Below are 17,144 nucleotides of genomic sequence, written 5' to 3' on the forward strand. Positions count from 1 at the left end.
GCTCTTCCTTGGTCTGAAGCTGGTAATCAATCCTGACAGTGATTTCAGTAGGGGACTGGCTGGCAGGCAAATACTGACATATAGTCTCTCCATTTTAATTGGAAGTTCAGTTTGTTTTCACTATTCACATGGCAGTAAAATTCTTTCATACCGAAACAGTCCTGGAAGGGTGGGAAAGACCGTCCAAATAAAGTGAAAACATTTGCTCCTGAGTCAATCCATTCTCCTCACTGACCCATAGCCATTGCATTTACTATTGCTTGCCGAAGAACTCCCTAAGTGTCCCACACTCATGGCCAGCTCTTGGTTTTGCTCATACTGTCCCTGCCAAGAAATATACATCTCCATCTTTTATTCTTTTTTTATAACTATGACAGGGTTCGGGACATGCTACTCGAAAATATGGCACCCTGGCATATTGAATATTTTGAGCTGAAGGAATTCAAGAAACAGCAGAAGCAGGAAGGTTATTCTCACCTTCCCCTCATCCTTCTCTCCTGAAGCAGGTTTCCCTTTCTAGGGAAAATTCTTTCCAGGGAAAACTTAATGATCTTCCACTGAAGCAGGTCATGAGACCCTCATTCCAGAAGTGTCCTTCCTATACATGGAAGACAGGAAACTCCTTATCTCTGAAGACACGGGGTCACAGATAAGACACAGACACACACACACAGGCTTCACATCTCTCAAAGCCCCAGGCCTTATTGGCTTATTGACTGTAAATAGATTTCTGTACCCTATATTTAATCACATACTTAATCACATCAGTGGTTTTTCAAAGATACTCAACTTTACCCAGACCCCTAAAGAGAATGTTATAGATAGATCATAAATGATTAAAAGAATAAAAGACTCTTATTATAGAACCAAAGAATAAGAGAAGAATTTGAACAGGCCTTGCTAAGTTCCCACCACTTCAGTACCATTACATAATACCGCCCCCCCCGTCCAATTCTACTCTTCGTCAAACTTAACATAAAAATATATAAGTTTAAGGGTTTCTTTGAGTCCTCATTTCTGAAGGCTCTTGTGTCACATAAAACACAGTAAATAAATTTGTACGCTTTTCTTTGGTTAACCTGTCTTTGGTTATAGAGGCCTCAGTCATGAACATAGGATGAGTGAGAGATATTTCTCCTCCCCTATATCTACAATCCTTTTGAAACCAAATCCTCTCTTAACCCACAGCCTTCTTTGCCTAATGCTCATTTTTCCCTAGACTGGACATATAACAGAAGCTAGGGTGTTCAGGTACCACGTATTCTTCCTCACCTAGAAACTTAAATATAAGCTACACAATGAGACGACCGCTCTTCCATAGGGCTCATCAAGACCTACAATGAATGCGAGGCAGGCATAGTGTTCATTTCTGGCTTTGACACTCCATGTGTAAGTTACCTAGCCTCTAACTCCCTCAGTTGTCTCCTTTCCAAAATGAGAAATGTGATAGCATTTACCTCATGTAGTCATTGTAAGCATTAAGTTAGATTACATTTGATAATTCATAGAAAATATTTAACATTTCTCATACTTGTATCAAGGCCCATTACCCCATTTGGTTGCAAGTACCTTGAGTTCATTTTCTTCTCCTTTCAATCCCTGGTAGTTTTAAGCAGACAGCAGTTTCTGTTAATTTCTTTGATATGCCTCATAAAATCATACTGAGTTTGTGCTATTTCTCAGTTTCAGAGTAATAAGAGCAGCAGAGAGGAAACCCAGGCATTGATGGACAAAAACGAGGACTTTGTTCTGTTCGTTGGTGGTGAATCTGTGGTGAGACGGTGAAGAGTGGGCAGGGCTCAGCCTTTGGGGAGCAGCTGTGTGGTCACAGAGAAAAGCAGCGCTGCTTCATCCTCCTCATGGGTGCATGAGCCTCCAGAAAGCATCCACTCGGAGGGGAGAAATAGGATGGAGAGAGCAACTGGGATAAAAACGTTTCAACTTATCGTCTTAGTTTCAAAGATGAAGACGACTGCGACGTGAAGGTAGGATTTAAAACCAGTGGTCTTGAGACTTTTCCCAGGCTTATGACCACCTTTTGGCAATGTGCCTATAATTAAACTCTTGTCAGAATTTTAAAAGATTTCTTAAAATACGTTTAATTTCCTTTTCATCTTCCAACTTAGAAGAAATGCCAATTATTCTAAGTTGGAAGATGAAATTCGAAGAGATGTCAATTAAGTTGCACTTTGATGAAAATCTGACTTTAGGACATTAATTTGAACCATAGGAGCCACCAGGAGGGTAGTGCCTTTTGCTGAGGAACCCACAGTCGTGCCTGTTGAGTTTCCCAAAACTTATATCTTGTCAAGTCAATCCAACTTAGAAGACACTGAGGCATCTGAATATCTTTTCTTGAGTCTTCTGGAGTCAAGCCCATGTGCTGTCATAGAGCATCCTTGGGATGAAGGTCCATCTCTTGCATGGCACAACACACACTTTTTGTGGATGTTAGACTATTTTAATTTGCTGATAGTGCATTTAGTATGAGGTTGACTTTTTACAACTGCTGATTCAAATATTGTCACAAAATATTTGAAAATTGATCTTTATGTATCACCAAGTAACTTTTCCATAAGTAACATCCACAAATACAAAATCACTGGATATAAATTTTCAGCTGTATTTTCTGATCTGCTTACATAACTATTCTTTGATTTAAATTAAGCCAAAGTCGGAGCTAAAACAGATTTTCTGCGACCATTTCATCTTTAAGATGAAGTTAAAGATCTGCATTTGAAATCTCCTGTTATTGAATTGGTAGTAGCATTTCCAGTTGATGTCCATCATCCTCTGAATGCCAATGGTCTCTGAGTAAACATACGAACCTTCATCTCTTTTAGTTGTTTAAGACACCACTTCACATGATCAGTAAATAACAACAACCACCTCTTGATAAATGCACATGAATGCAAATTCCTGTTTTATACATTTGGGTAGGATAGAACATATTGAAAATAACAGATAAGTATTTACAAATTCCCACTTTATTTTTCCCCTTTACATTCAATGGCTAAGTATGGGAATTCATCTGTAAATGCCCCCAGAAATGGCACAAAATTGTGCTATAATGGAACCAAATAACCACAATGTTTGGGGTTTTGATTTTTCTCCAGTAAAACGTACTTATTTAGACAGTAATTTTTTAGTCACAATCAAAATTTATAACATAAAGAGCTTTCGTGTGCCCACATTAGCCACAAAATAAATAGGGCAATTACTTTATGTATGTGTGTACACATTTATATGTGTACACACATATTTATGTATGTATGTGTGTGTGTACACACACACACACACACACACAACTGGATCATGTTTCCAGGGTTCAGTGGAGGAAAAACTTTTTTCATTGTTAAGTGTAATGTTTTCAAATAGATGAATCAGGAAATTTTACATAGATATAAGCCCATTTTGTATGAACAGTATCAGTCATGTGCTTTGAGGGGTAAGTAGGGTAAATGGTGGTTAAACAGCATTCTAAAGAAAGGACTAAAGCATTCTAAAGGCCCATGGATGACTCTTTCCAAAATTTCAGAGCTAGGAGTCCCCAGCAGGGGATCCACAGAGCAGGGGAAAAGGAACCTGAAGTAACCTTCAGAGGAAAAACTGCATGGGGAATAACGTAGGGCAGCCCCTGTCTGCTGGGACCCATTTTCAGGCAGACACTACATGGCAATGACATCATCACAACAGTTATATCCAAGAAAGCAGTTTATAAAACAAGCACCAAACAACTGGACATAATTTTCATCATAATCTACAGCCTTTACCCTGAACAGTGGAGTTTAATCACCAAAAAAATTAGATACTAGGGTTCCAGAAGATAGGATGGCCCAAGGTATCCTTTAACTTCTTCTTGTTTAAAAGGTGGGCACATTGGCACTTAAGAAAATAAATCAGAAAATAATATGGCTTCAAGTGGACAAATAAATATGAATTTCTAAGGAAGTCTTCGCATTATCTATTGGTTTCCTCTTGATTTGGTTCCATGGATAATTTCTCTCCAAGTTCTCTAATAAGTTCTGCTAGGTCTTCTGTATTCTGGGATTTTTCTTCAAGGAGTTCATAGCGGAGACTTGAGATGTCCTGCTTAATTTCCTTCAGTTCCCCTTTGAAAGCAAGAGTGATAAGAAGTCAACTATAAATACTCACTGTAGTGACTCACTAGTGACTGTGGGACAGGAGGAAATCAGCTCTAGTTTCACACACAATTTTATTTTGAATTCTTTGCAAGGAAATAACTTCCTAATGAAGCAAGGTTTTGTTTTCTAAGCTCAGTGTTTTGGTGAATGAAGAGATTACAGCAGAAGGATAACAAAAGCCCTCAAGTAAGTTAAAACGAAACGGTGGTGAATCATTCAGGGGTTGAGGCAGCAGCCCCTTCCTTGCCTTTCCCACCCACTTCCTCCTCCCTCCCAGTCCACCATAAGAATGAGAGCTTTTTATCTAGCAAGGGGTACCTGTCCCCGCCTGTGGAGAAATAGCCTATTCCCCACTCTTTAACAGAATGGTGGCTGGTGAGATCCTGTTCTACTTTGCCCCTTCCTTGAAGTTCACTCTCCCCATGCCCATCTCTGCAGCTCTCCTGCCACTCTGCATCAGGCTCCCGTCCTGACTCACATTCAGGGGCTGATTTGCTTCTGTGTTCAACTCACCTTCGTTCACTTCGTCACTCTCCTTATCTATCTGGGCCTGCAGTACATATCTTTTAATGAGCCTTTTCATTATTTTCTAGAAAACAGAGAAAGGAGAAATCTATGTCAGTTTCAGGTTCATGATAAATCTCTCATTTGGAACAAGTTTCAGAGTCCTCGTCCCTGTAGTGAGCCCTTTGGAAGTGATGGCTGTCAAAGACTAAGATGATTCAGCCGGGATGCATGCGATCGCCACATTTTGCTTTCCTTTTTAAAACAGTCTTCACATCACCTGGGCTAATGACTCAAAAGTGAGTTCTTAGAAAAGAATGTTTAGAGCAAGTATGTAAGCCTTTATGTCCATTGTCTGTATTTGACTTGAAAAGTATTGGAGCAAGACAGTCTTTCAGTAGGGTAGGTAAAAGATATACACTACTGCTCATGGAAATGGGGGATTAAGCTAAGGTCTACTCATTGGAGCCCCACGTCTGACCCACCAAAAAATGGAACCACTTTTTATTTTAAACTTTCTATTAATTTGGGAATGGCTAGTTTCAATGTAATACATTTTTCAAGTACCTGGGCTTCTATCATGCAAACATTGCTTTTACTATATATTTTTCATAAAAAGAAGGCGTCTTAGTGGGTGCTCAGAAAGTCCTGATGGTTTTAGAACTAAACAAAATTTTACACCTAAGCCAAGGTTAAATGATAGATAGTAAAACTCTACCTTCAAGAATCTATTCTAAAGATATGGTTTAGTACATTAACAAGTATGTTCATAGAACTAGTTGTATAACAGACAAAAATGAAACTTTAAATGTCCATCAATAAGGAATTATTTTTAGTAAATTATATATTTGTATAAGGGAATATGATAATTCACTGAAATTAATAGGAATATATATTTTGTGGAGAGAAAATCACAAGCTAAAGATGATTACTCATTATATAAGTACAATTAACTCATATAGTATTATATATATGCATTTTATAATATTAAAGTATATGTAAAATTATGCGCATCTAGACATATAATCAGCTGGCAGAATTTTCACCAAAAACAAGCAGTCTTTGTTTCTCACTGGTGGAATCTGAAATGAATTTTACTCTCTTATGTTTTTTGTAAAGTTTGCCTTTTTCAGTGAACACGGAGACTCTCAGATCTGTGATTCCAAGACTTTATTTTTTTAACTTATATATCTCTATCACTTACAAAATGCCTGGTACTGGTAATTAATAAATAGTTGTTGAATTAATGCATTATTTGATATTGAGAAAAATATCCTAATACTTTAAAGAATCACATAGTTCAAGAATCTAAATATTGCAAATAACTAGTCTTGTTCCTTTAAAAATCCATGCTTACCTGATACTGTCTTGGAGGATTATTGAAACCATTGAAACGGAAATCTTCTGAGCTCCTTACACTTGGTTGCTTATTGTACCCAACCTGTAATTTGAAAAGATTTAGAAATGGATTCCTAAATTTTCTTTCAAATAATAGAATGAAATTAGTTATCTAATGAACTAAGAGTCTCATACACACAAATTATCTGTATGTATAGTGCCATTTATTGTGCTTAATATTCTGTCTTCCAGGATAAATCAGTGACATTTTAGGTGTGTTAGGTTAATGGCTATTAGAGGTTGTCTGAGGAGTCTCTTAGACTTTGTGGCTGCCAATCACGCTGTCATGAGAATCACGCTTTAACCTTCTCACAGAGACATCCATGGTAGTCAAAGAGCCAAACAAATTGAGGAAATAATGGTGGTGATCTCAGAAGTCCATTGATGAGGGATCAACAGTGTCACCTGATTACCTAAGACATCCACACCTGCAGCTGGGTCTGATGTGGATCCTGCAGAAACACCAGGGTAAGACTGTGGTGGAACAGAATTCAGTTGCGAAAAAAGCTCTAATTAATGTTTGAATTTTAGATACTGAATACAATCCCATTTGGGCAGCACTTTTCAAATGAAAATACATGTACCCAAATAGGCAAATAACAAAAAATTAAAGCAATCTGCAATAAAGGTGGTAGCATACCATATTAACATGCTAAGAGGATGATTTAAAACCTCTTTAATGCATTTTCTAAAGGAAAAAAAAAACACTGGTTTTACAAAGAAATAGGTAGAAGAACTGAAGCAAAACAAGCAGCTCTAAATTTGCATGTTTATGATACACAACTGTTTCCTAGGGGAAGAGACACCTCGAGATTGTCTTCAAAGATACACAGTGATTCATATTTCCTGGTGATATCTATGTTGTTGTAAGTAAAGCTCAATGAGACTGAATTAAAATCCTTGCATTAACTTCAGTGCTTTGCTTTGATACCTTAAATAGCCACATACTGAATTAAAACAGCTACTCAGACATTCATCTATTGAACAAGTATATATCGAGGGTCCTCAAAATGTAAGCTGCTGTGCTAGGCTCTGTGTATAAATGAACATAAGCAATTATGGTGTAGCTGAGTTATGGTAATAGCTCAATTATGAAAAATATGACAAGATTGATAAGATTAATAATAAACAATATATAAATTTGAAAATAATTTAGATAGCATCATTTTTCATGTATCTATTTCCTTTTTCCTTCACTCTAAAAATGTCTGTGTCCATATATTTTTACTTATACTGAATTTTAAAATCACTCTGATAAATTATATAATTCATCAAATTAACCAAAGAGAGGCAGTTTAGGTTCTCAAAAAGAGCACTTGATGGGAACCTGAAAGATAAATGCCATCCGGCTTTGCCACAAGCTAGCCATGGAACAGTAGGCAAGATGCTTCAATGTTCTATAACCTTGTCTGACAATGAAGGAAGTGGTCTAGCTAGCTTCTATCATTCAAGCCCCACCAATTTATAAATTTGTGAAATGCATAAAAACTTCCACATAACATTTTAAATAATATAATGGGAACCCTGGTTTGAAACTATGATTTATGCCTTAAGAATATCATAAAAGGTGAGGACCAGTGTGAAGCTCCCATTAAGCCCATTATGATAAAGTGTGCAGGTGAGGACAGGCTCATAACCATCATGTCTCTGATTTATTTACCATCTATTCATCAACTCACCATTGACATTTTTGGCTAGATAATTCTTCAGTGTGGGTGGTCTCCTGTGCATTATGGAATGCTTAGCAGCATCCCTGGCCTCTCATCTACGGATTAGATGCCAATCACAGCTCCCACCACACCCCATTGTGACAACCAAAAATATCTGCAGGTATTATCAAATGCACTAGATTGGGGTGGAGGGCACAATCACCCATGGCACAGTTAAATGGTATGAAACTAAATATCTATAAATTCACATGGAGCATTTTTATGTGACTAGTTTTTTTCCTAAGTATGAAATACCAAGTTTTGGATGCATATATAACATATTTTATTTTCAGAAAAAAATTCGAGTCAGTTTCTAATACGTCATAGAAATTCGGTAAATGTTTCTTAAAAAACGGAATGGTACAGAGAAGAGTAAACCTATCCAATGGTGCAAGGAAGTATTATTACCACTTGGTGGCAGAAAATCCTAATAGACAATTATTTAATGTCTGGAAATCCAAGTCTGCAACACTTTTATACATAAAAGAAAATTCAATTTGAAAATTGAATAGTATTTAAAGCTTAAGGATTTGGGTATTTATAGATGGTGCCAACATGTATACTGCCACAGAGGCTGGAAGTGGGAAGCTTGTTGACTATAAGCAAGAAGGACTGGATGCACGTTTTGTTCCTAATATGCAAATAAATACTCTCTCCAATTCTGAATGAACCATTGCCTGCCCCCTTTGTTAATACCTTCTACCACATTTTATGCATTCTGTATTCATTTTTTTATTTCCTAATAATTAGTTTGATGTTAACATTTCTTATCTTGTAGGTTCATTTGTTTCTAATTCATTAAAAAGAACAAGTAATCTTGTCTTTAAAGTTTCTTATATTGCTGGATATAGGAAGAGTTCATGGAGTCACCTATTTCCCACAAGCATTAAATGTCCTGCAGCCAGGAACAGAGCAATGAACTGAAAAGGTATGGACAATATATTCAGTCAGCAGTGAATGTAGATATGAAATGAAGCTGTGTTATACAGGGCTTATAAACATACTGCTCTGAATCAAGTGGATGTTGTTTCAAATTCAGGCTCTGTCACTTGTTTGAAATGGGACTGTAGGCAAATCATTTCACCTCTATATCCTTAGGATCCTCAGATATAGAACAGGGAAAATAGTATTACCCACTTCCCAGAGCTATTACAAGAATTAAAGAGATGAGGTATAGAGAATATATAGCTTGAAATACACTGGACATTCTATAACTGTCAATAGCTATTATTTTGAAGAAAGATAAATATCTACTATGTGGCTTTAGGTCTATTTCATGGTTAACTTTAATCTACACATACCCCTTTACTTATGATGGGGTTATGTCCTGATAAATCCATTGTAAGTAAGGTGAAAATGCACTGAATATACCTAACTACTGAACATCATAACTTAGCCTAGCTGACCTTAACCATACTTAGAGCACTTTCCTTAGCTTACAGTTGGACAAAAGCATCTAGCACAACACCTATTTTATATTAAAGTTATTACACAAAATTTGAATCAACAGTCAAACTTTGAAGTACAGTTTCTACTGAACACATATTGCTTTCACACCATCATAAAGTTGAAAAATCATTAAGTTGAACTATGGTAAGTCTGGGACTGTCTGTAGTCAATTCACCCTAGAGATATTTTGCCAAATATTACTTTTTACTGATGTGCCCAAGTCCATGACTAAGTCCTTCAGGGAATGAACAGTGATTCCCACATTCGGATGAGCATTAAAATCTCCTAAGCTCTACCCTACACGGTTTAAACACCTACCCTAAGACGACAACTGGAATGTGATCTGTTCAGAAGTTGGAACAGGGCAGTTATTCAAGAAGTTATCTGGCATTTTCAGGTTTACACACGTAATAGACTATGGAAGAAATCAACTTTTAATTTATGCTATCCTTTCAGACTGTATATCTGAAAAGCTAATGCTAGCAACCACCACACTCAATGACCTTTAGAATTAAAGGATAATGATTGAAGATAACGAATAGGTCTGCTTATTATATGAAAAGCTAATGCTAGCAACCACCAAAGTCAGTGACCTTTAGAGTTAAAGGATACAGTCAGAGATAATGAATAGGTCTGCTTACCTTGTTTCAAAATGTATTTTTATATATGGTTCATCCTACTTATATCTGTGGTGCACCTGGAGCAGTGTTTGTGCAGCTAACTAAATACTTTAAAATTCAAGAGGTCAGAGAGAGAAGACTTGAGTGAATCAGAAATTCACTTACCATCTTAGATATAGATGTTATGAAAATAAGATTAAGCATAAGCCATATGAGTTGGGTAGGAAAGAATGAATCATGAGAGTTTTTCTTAGTATGTATATACTAGGGCCAAACCATCTCATTAGCAATGGGCAAAAATTATTTGAAATATAAATGATTGCCTTAAAATTTTTTCTCAGGAATACAGTTTAATGTATGTAGTAAAACCAAACCATGTGAAATGTATCTCAAGTTTTGTTCACCACAGGCTCATATGGCAAGGGAAAAGAGATACTTTTGTTGATTTAAGCCTCCAAGAATCAAATGCCAAGACTGAGTTGGAAGTATGAGATGTACCCAGGATTATACGTATGGTATATTATATGTTAACCACTGTGGTATAATATGTGGGAGCAGGAGAAGGCAGAGAAAGCCTCTCCACTGTGAGGCTCTGCTCACCTGTGAAAGGGGGAGAGGTAAGAAGATTGTCTGGGAAAGTCAGTCAGCCCAAGGGGGAGCGGCACATCTCCATGGCTACCACAATCCACAATTACACAAAAGGCTCTCTAGATTCTTAAATGGACAGTGGAATCAACGTTTTATTCCAAACTTCACAATTGAGGTCGGACATCACAGGGTTAGTATTTCTTCTACAATTGGTTTTAAGCTATGATTAAAATATGTGTTATTGAAAACTGTAACTCGTTTACAATATATCATATGTATTTTGCTGATGATTAAAATAAATTTTAATTTTCCACATTTTTAGAGAAGCTACAGGGAAAATAAAATTATTTCATTTGATAGATACCATAGTTTCTATCATAAAGAAAAGGCATTTTGATTCTATTTGAATTTTTCTCTTATCTGTCCAGTGACTTATACATCCTTCACGCTTTCAGGATGAGTATTTTCTTACCGGAAAAATATAAGATCCAATTACACTGACCTATCTTTGCAAAAAATTTATTGAGTTTTTTACAACCAAATAACAAAAAGAGCCATTTCTTTATAATACGAGTATATTACATTTGCATAGTGTCTGTGATTGTCAAAGTACCAACATAATCTTTCCAATATGCTTGTGTGATGGGTTGTACAACTTGATTATTTCTGTTTTACAGATGAGGAAACTAAGGTTCAGAGAAGTTAAATGAATTGCTGAAGGGGCAGAGATGTACACTTATTATAAGATCTCAATCTTCTGAGTACTTGGTTCAGTACTCTTATTATATCAATTTCCAAAGTGCAGTTTTGATAAGGAAGGAAAAGTAGTGAATATAAAATATTGATCAAACAAGCTGAATTTTGTATATTCATATTAATTCATAATATATGTTATATGCAGTCAATTGTATATTATATAAAGTCAGTACATGTACCCCTTGGTATCCACGGGGGATTTGGACCCTTCTGAGCACATCAAAATCCACTGACACCCAGACCCCTTATAAAAAATGGTGTACTATTTGCATATAACTTATTCATAGCCACTGGTATACCTTAAATCATCTCTAGTACTTACAATGCCCAATATAATGTTATGTAACTATAATATAAATATTGTTATACTGTACTGTTTTTTAAATTATTATTCTTATGATGATATTATTTTTGATGTTTTTAATATTTTTGACCCATAGTGGGTTGAATCTGCGAATGCAGAACATATGGACATGGAGAGTGGACTGCGTGTGCGTGTGTGATATTTAATTGAAATGCCCTTTGCAAAATTGTAAAACAATTTTGTCATATCACACATTTTATAGCTCATAAATGGGAGGTAGGTGGAAAAGAGCCAGAACCATCTCCTTGGAATATTCAATTAAGAATTAGTTGTCTGCATTGTGAATGTACTTAATGCGCCTGAACCATATGCTTAAAAATGGTTAAAATGGTAAATTTTATGCTATATATATTTTATAACAATTAAAATAAATATAAAAAAGAAGTCAGTTGCCTGTATATGCCAACTCCAAGGGTTGCTATGAATATTTAGGTTTTAGAGAGGGATATTGTTATTCTTGAGATTAATAATCCATAACCTCTTATCGGTAAGAAAACATAATGGGTCACATTGTCAATTATAACACAACTCTCATAAGAAAGACTAAATAATATGACTAGCTGAAATGGCACCCCTTAATGCCATTAAGGGGTGCCATGAAATGCTTAAATATTTAAGCATTTCAATATTTAAAATACAGTGAAGTTAAACTTGTAAGATAGACTTGATTATATAATGCTTGGTACACATGTTACAAATGATTGAGACCAAACAATATGTCACCAGGAATAATTGAATACTTTTCTGAATATATCCACTAACTAGGGAAGGCTTCGAGAAATTAAATCATTTCACCTTACTCTAGTTTTCTTATGTGATATGTGCAGATAATTTAATTCACACAAACAAAATAATTTACTAAAATGTCCTAGCAAATTATAAAATTCTTTGGGCCAGGCACAGTGACTGATGCCTGTAATCCCAACACTTTGGGTGATAGAGACCCTGTCTCAAAAAATAAAATGAAATAAAAATAAAATATTTTGAGTTGAACACTTTTTGGAGATAAGCTATTTCATATTCTTTCAGTAACTTTTTCCCCTTCATCTTTCTGTCCATACATTCCCTCTGTACATTCATGTATTCTTTCTTTCCACAGACACTTGCAGGTACCAAAACCAAAGAAGTATTAAGGATCAGAGTTAAACTAAGACATGGGCTCTATCTTCGAGAACCCACACCTTCATCAGTTAGTTTGCCTCTTCCTGGTCTGGGGGATTGGTTAACGCACCATGACCAATATGATTTCACCAAGGAAGAGGAATGGGAGGAAGAAACGGGCATGTGAGTAGCAAAATATACTTCTTACCATGTTCCTTGCTAGGTATGTTATTTCATTAATTTAATGACCCTTCAAGGCTGTAGTAATGACAAATGAGGAAACTCAGACCTGTAAAGGCCATAAAGTGTATCCACATCCATTGCTGGAAAGTGGTGGGAAACCAACATGACCCTGTGTGTGTGTGCTATGTAAGTGTATGTTGCTGCCAAACATACCTGACAAATGCTAATTTTGTTGCCATGTTGCAAATAATGTCTACTGACATTAAAATGCGTTCTGATATTACAATTCTCCATTATTGTTTTTGTTTCTTTTTTTTCTACTTTAAGTTCTGGGGTACATGTGCAGAACATGCAGGTTTGTTAAATAGATATACATGTGCCATGGTGGTTTGCTGCACCCATCAACCCAACATCTACATTAGGTATTTATCCTAATGCTATCCCTCCTCTAGTCCCCTACCCCCTGACAGGCCCCAGTGTGTTATGTTCCCTTCCCTGTGTCCATGTGTTCTCATTGTTCAACTCCCACTTATGAGTGAGAACATGCAGTGTTTGGTTTTCTGTTCTTGTGTTAGTTTGCTGATCCAGCTTAATCCATGTGCCTGCAAAGGACATGAACTAATCCTTTTTTATGGCTGCATAATATTCCATGTTGTAAATGTGCCACATTTTCTTTAGCCAGTCTATCATTGATGGACATTTGGGTTGGTTCCAAGTCTTTGCTATTGTGAATACGGCCGCAATAAACATACATGTGCATGAGTCTTTATAGTAGAATGATTTATAATCCTTTGGGTATATACACAGTAATGGGATTGCTGTGTCAAATGTTATGTCTGGTTTGAGATCCTTGAGGAATTGCCACACTGTCTTCCACAATGGTTGAACTATTTTACATTCCCCCCAAGAGTGTGAAGCGTTTCTCCACATCCTGTTTCTCCACATCCTCTCCAGCATCTGTTGTTTCCTGACTTTTTAATGATCACCATTCTAATTGGCATGAGATGGTATCTCACTGTGGTTTTGATTTGCATTTCTCTAATGACCAGTGATGATGAGCATTTTTCATATGTTTGTTGGCTGCATAAATGTCTTCTTTTGAGACATTCACCCACTTTGATGTGGTTGTTTTTTTCTTGTAAATTTGTTTAAGTTCTTTGTAGATTCTGGATATCAGCCCTTTGTCAGATGGACAGATTGCTAAAATTTTCTCCCATTCTGTAGGTTGCCTGTTCACTCTGATGGTAGTTTCTTTTGCTGTACAGAAGATCTTTAGTTTAATTAGATCCCATTTGTCTATTTTGGCTTTTGTTGCCATTGCTTTTGAAGTCTTTGCCCATGCATATTTTCCTGAATGGTATTACCTAGGTTTTCTTCTAGGATTTTTATGGTTTTAGGTCTTACATTTAAGTCTTTAATCCATCTTGAGTTAATTTTTGTATAAGGTGTAAAGAAGGGGTCCAGTTTCAGTTTTCTGCATATGGCTAGCCAGTTTTCCCAACACCATTTATTAAATAGGCAATCCTTTCCCCGTTGCTTGTTTTTGTCAGGTTTGTCAAAGATCAGATGGTTGTAGATGTGCGGTGTTATTTCTGAGGCCTCTGTTCTGTTCCATTGGTCTATATCTCTGTTTTGGTACCAGTACTATGCTGTTTTGGTTACTGTAGCCTTGTAGTATAGTTTGAAGTCAGGTAGTGTGATGCCTCGAGCTTTGTTCTTTTTAGTTAGGATTATCTTGGCTATGTGGATTTTTTGGTTCCATTTGACGTTTAAAGTAGTTTTTTTCCAATTTTGTCAAGAAAGTCAGTGGTAGCTTGATGGGGATAGCATTGAATTTGTAAAGTACTTTGGGCAGTATGGCCATTTTCATGATATTGATTCTTCCTATCCATGAGCATGGAATGATTTTCCATGTGTTTATGTCCTGTCTTATTTTGTTGATCAGTGGTTTGTAGTTGTCCTTGAAGAGGTCTTTCACATCCCTTGTAAGTTGGATTCCTAGGTATTTTATTCTCTTTGCAGCATTTGTGAATGGGAGTTCACTCATGATTTGGCTCTCTGTCTGTTATGGGTGTATAGGAATGCTTGTGATTTTTGCACATTGATGTTGTATCCTGAGACTTTGCTGAAGTTGCTTATCTGCTTAAGGAGATTTTGGGCTGAGATGATGGGGTTTTCTAAATACACAATCATATCATCTGCAAACAGAGATAATTTGACTTCCTCTTTTCCTAATTGAATACCCTTTATTTCTTTCTCCTGCCTGATTGCCCTGGCCAGAACTTCTGATACTGTGTTAAATAGGAATGGTGAGAGAGGGCATCCTTGTCTTGTGTTGATTTTCAAAGGGAATGCTTCCAGTTTTTGCCGATTCAGTATGATGTTGGTTGTGGGTTTGTCATAAATAGCTCTTATTATTTTGAGATACATCTCATCGATACCTAGTTAATTGAGAGTTTTTAGCATGAAGCACTATTGAATTTGAATTTTGTCAAAGGCCTTTTCTGCATCTATTGAGATAATCATGTGGTTTTTGTCATTGGTTCTGTTTATGTGATGGATTACATTTATTGATTTGGGTATGTTGAACCAGCCTTGCATCTCAGGGTTGAAGCCAACTTGATCATGGTAGATAAGCTTTCTGATGTGCTGCTGGATTCAGTTTGCCAGTATTTTAATGAGGATTTTCACATCAATGTTCATCAGGGATATTGGCCTGAAATTTTCTTTTTCTGTTGTGTCTCTGCCAGGTTTTAGTAACAGGATGATGCTGACCTCATAAAATGAGTTAGGGAGTATTCCTTCTTTTTCTATTGTTTGGAATAGTTTCAGAAGGAATGGTACCAGCTCGTCTTTGTACCTCTAGTAGAATTTGGCTATGAATCCATCTGGTCCTGGACTTTTTTTGATTGGTAGGCTATTAATTACTGTCTCAATTCCAGAACTTGTTATTGGTCTATTCAGGGATTTGACTTCTTCCGGTTTAGTCTTGGGAGGGTGTATGTGTCCAGAACTTATCCATTTCTTCTAGATTTTCTGGTTTATTTGTGTAGAGGTGTTTATAGTATTCTCTGATGGTAGTTTGTATTTCTGTGAGATCAGTGGTGATATTCCCTATGTCATTTTTTTATTATATCTATTTGATTCTTCTCTCTTTTCTTCTGTGTTAGTCTGGCTAGCAGTCTATCTATCTATTTTGTTGGTAATTTCAAAAAACCAGCTCCTGGATTCATTGATTTTTTTGAAGGGTTTTTAACATCTCTATCTCCTTCAGTTCTGCTCTGATCTTAGTTGTTTGCTCTTGCTTCTCTAGTTCTTCTAATTTTTGATGTAGGATGTCAATTTTAGATCATTCCTGCATTCTCTTGTGGACATTTAGCGCTATAAATTTCCCTCTAAACGCTGTTTGAAATGTGTCCCATAGATTCTGGTATGTTGTGTCTTTGTTCTCATTGGTTTCAAAGAGCATCTTTATTTCTGCTTTCATTTCGTTATTTACCCAGTAGTCATTCAGGAGCAGGTTCCATGTAGTTGTGCGGTTGTTATGACTTCTGTTCTTTTCCATTTGCTGAGGAGAGTTTTACTTCCAATTATGTGGTCAATTTTAGAATAAGTGTGATGTGGTGCTGAGAAGAAGGTATATTTTTTTGATTTGGGGTGGACAGTTCTGTAGATGTCTATTAGGTCTGCTTGGTCCAGAGCTGAGTTCAAGTCCTGAATATCCTTGTTAATTTTCTGTCTTGTTCATCTGTCAAATATTGAGAGTGGGGTGTTAGAGTCTCTCACTATTATTTTATGGGAGTCTAAGACTCTTTGTAGGTCTCTAATTGCTTTATGAATCTGGGTGCTCCTGTATTGCGTGCATATATATTTAGGATAGTTAGCTCTTCTTGTTGCATTGATCCCTTTACCATTATGTAGTGCCCTTCATTGTCTTTTGTTCTTTGTTAATTTAAAGTCTGTTTTATCAGAGATTAGGATTATAACTCCTGTTTTTTTTGTATGTTTTTGTTTTTTGTTTTGTTTTGTTTTGTTTTTACTTGGTAAATATTCCTCCATCCCTTTATTTTAAGCATATGTGTGTCTCTGCATGTGAGATGGGTCTCCTGAATACAGCACACTGATGGGTCTTGATTCTTCAGCCAATATGTCAGTCTATGTCTTTTAATTGGGGCATTTATCCTGTTTACACTTAAGGTTAATATTGTTATACGTGGACTTGATCCTGTCATTATACTAGCTGGTTACTGTGCCCATTAGTTGATGTAGTTTCTTCATGGTGTTGATGGTCTTTACAATTTGGCATGTTTTTGCAGTGGCTGGTATC

The 17,144-nt window shown here is 36.3% G+C and overlaps 1 protein-coding gene across 3 annotated transcripts in view; it reads right to left on the reverse strand.

The window, feature by feature from the left end:
• Positions 1-3,694: 3,694 nt before the first annotated feature.
• Positions 3,695-17,144, reverse strand: part of TRPC6 (transient receptor potential cation channel, subfamily C, member 6) — a 130,686-nt gene continuing 117,236 nt past the window's right edge. For 2 of the 3 annotated variants that reach the window (XM_011984381.1, XM_011984380.1), the window contains 3 exons: positions 6,007-6,090; positions 4,659-4,734; positions 3,697-4,112 (listed from right to left, as the gene is read on the reverse strand). In XM_011984381.1, the coding sequence (XP_011839771.1) occupies positions 3,961-4,112; positions 4,659-4,734; positions 6,007-6,090 (312 nt within the window). In that variant the 3' untranslated portion in view covers positions 3,697-3,960. Of the gene's footprint in view, positions 4,113-4,658; positions 4,735-6,006; positions 6,091-17,144 lie in introns of all 3 variants that reach the window. The other variant, XM_011984379.1, reaches the window with a different exon arrangement.

This window comes from Mandrillus leucophaeus, unplaced genomic scaffold (genome assembly GCF_000951045.1).
Source record: "Mandrillus leucophaeus isolate KB7577 unplaced genomic scaffold, Mleu.le_1.0 Scaffold267, whole genome shotgun sequence".
In the NCBI taxonomy this organism is placed as follows: Eukaryota; Metazoa; Chordata; class Mammalia; order Primates; family Cercopithecidae; genus Mandrillus; species Mandrillus leucophaeus.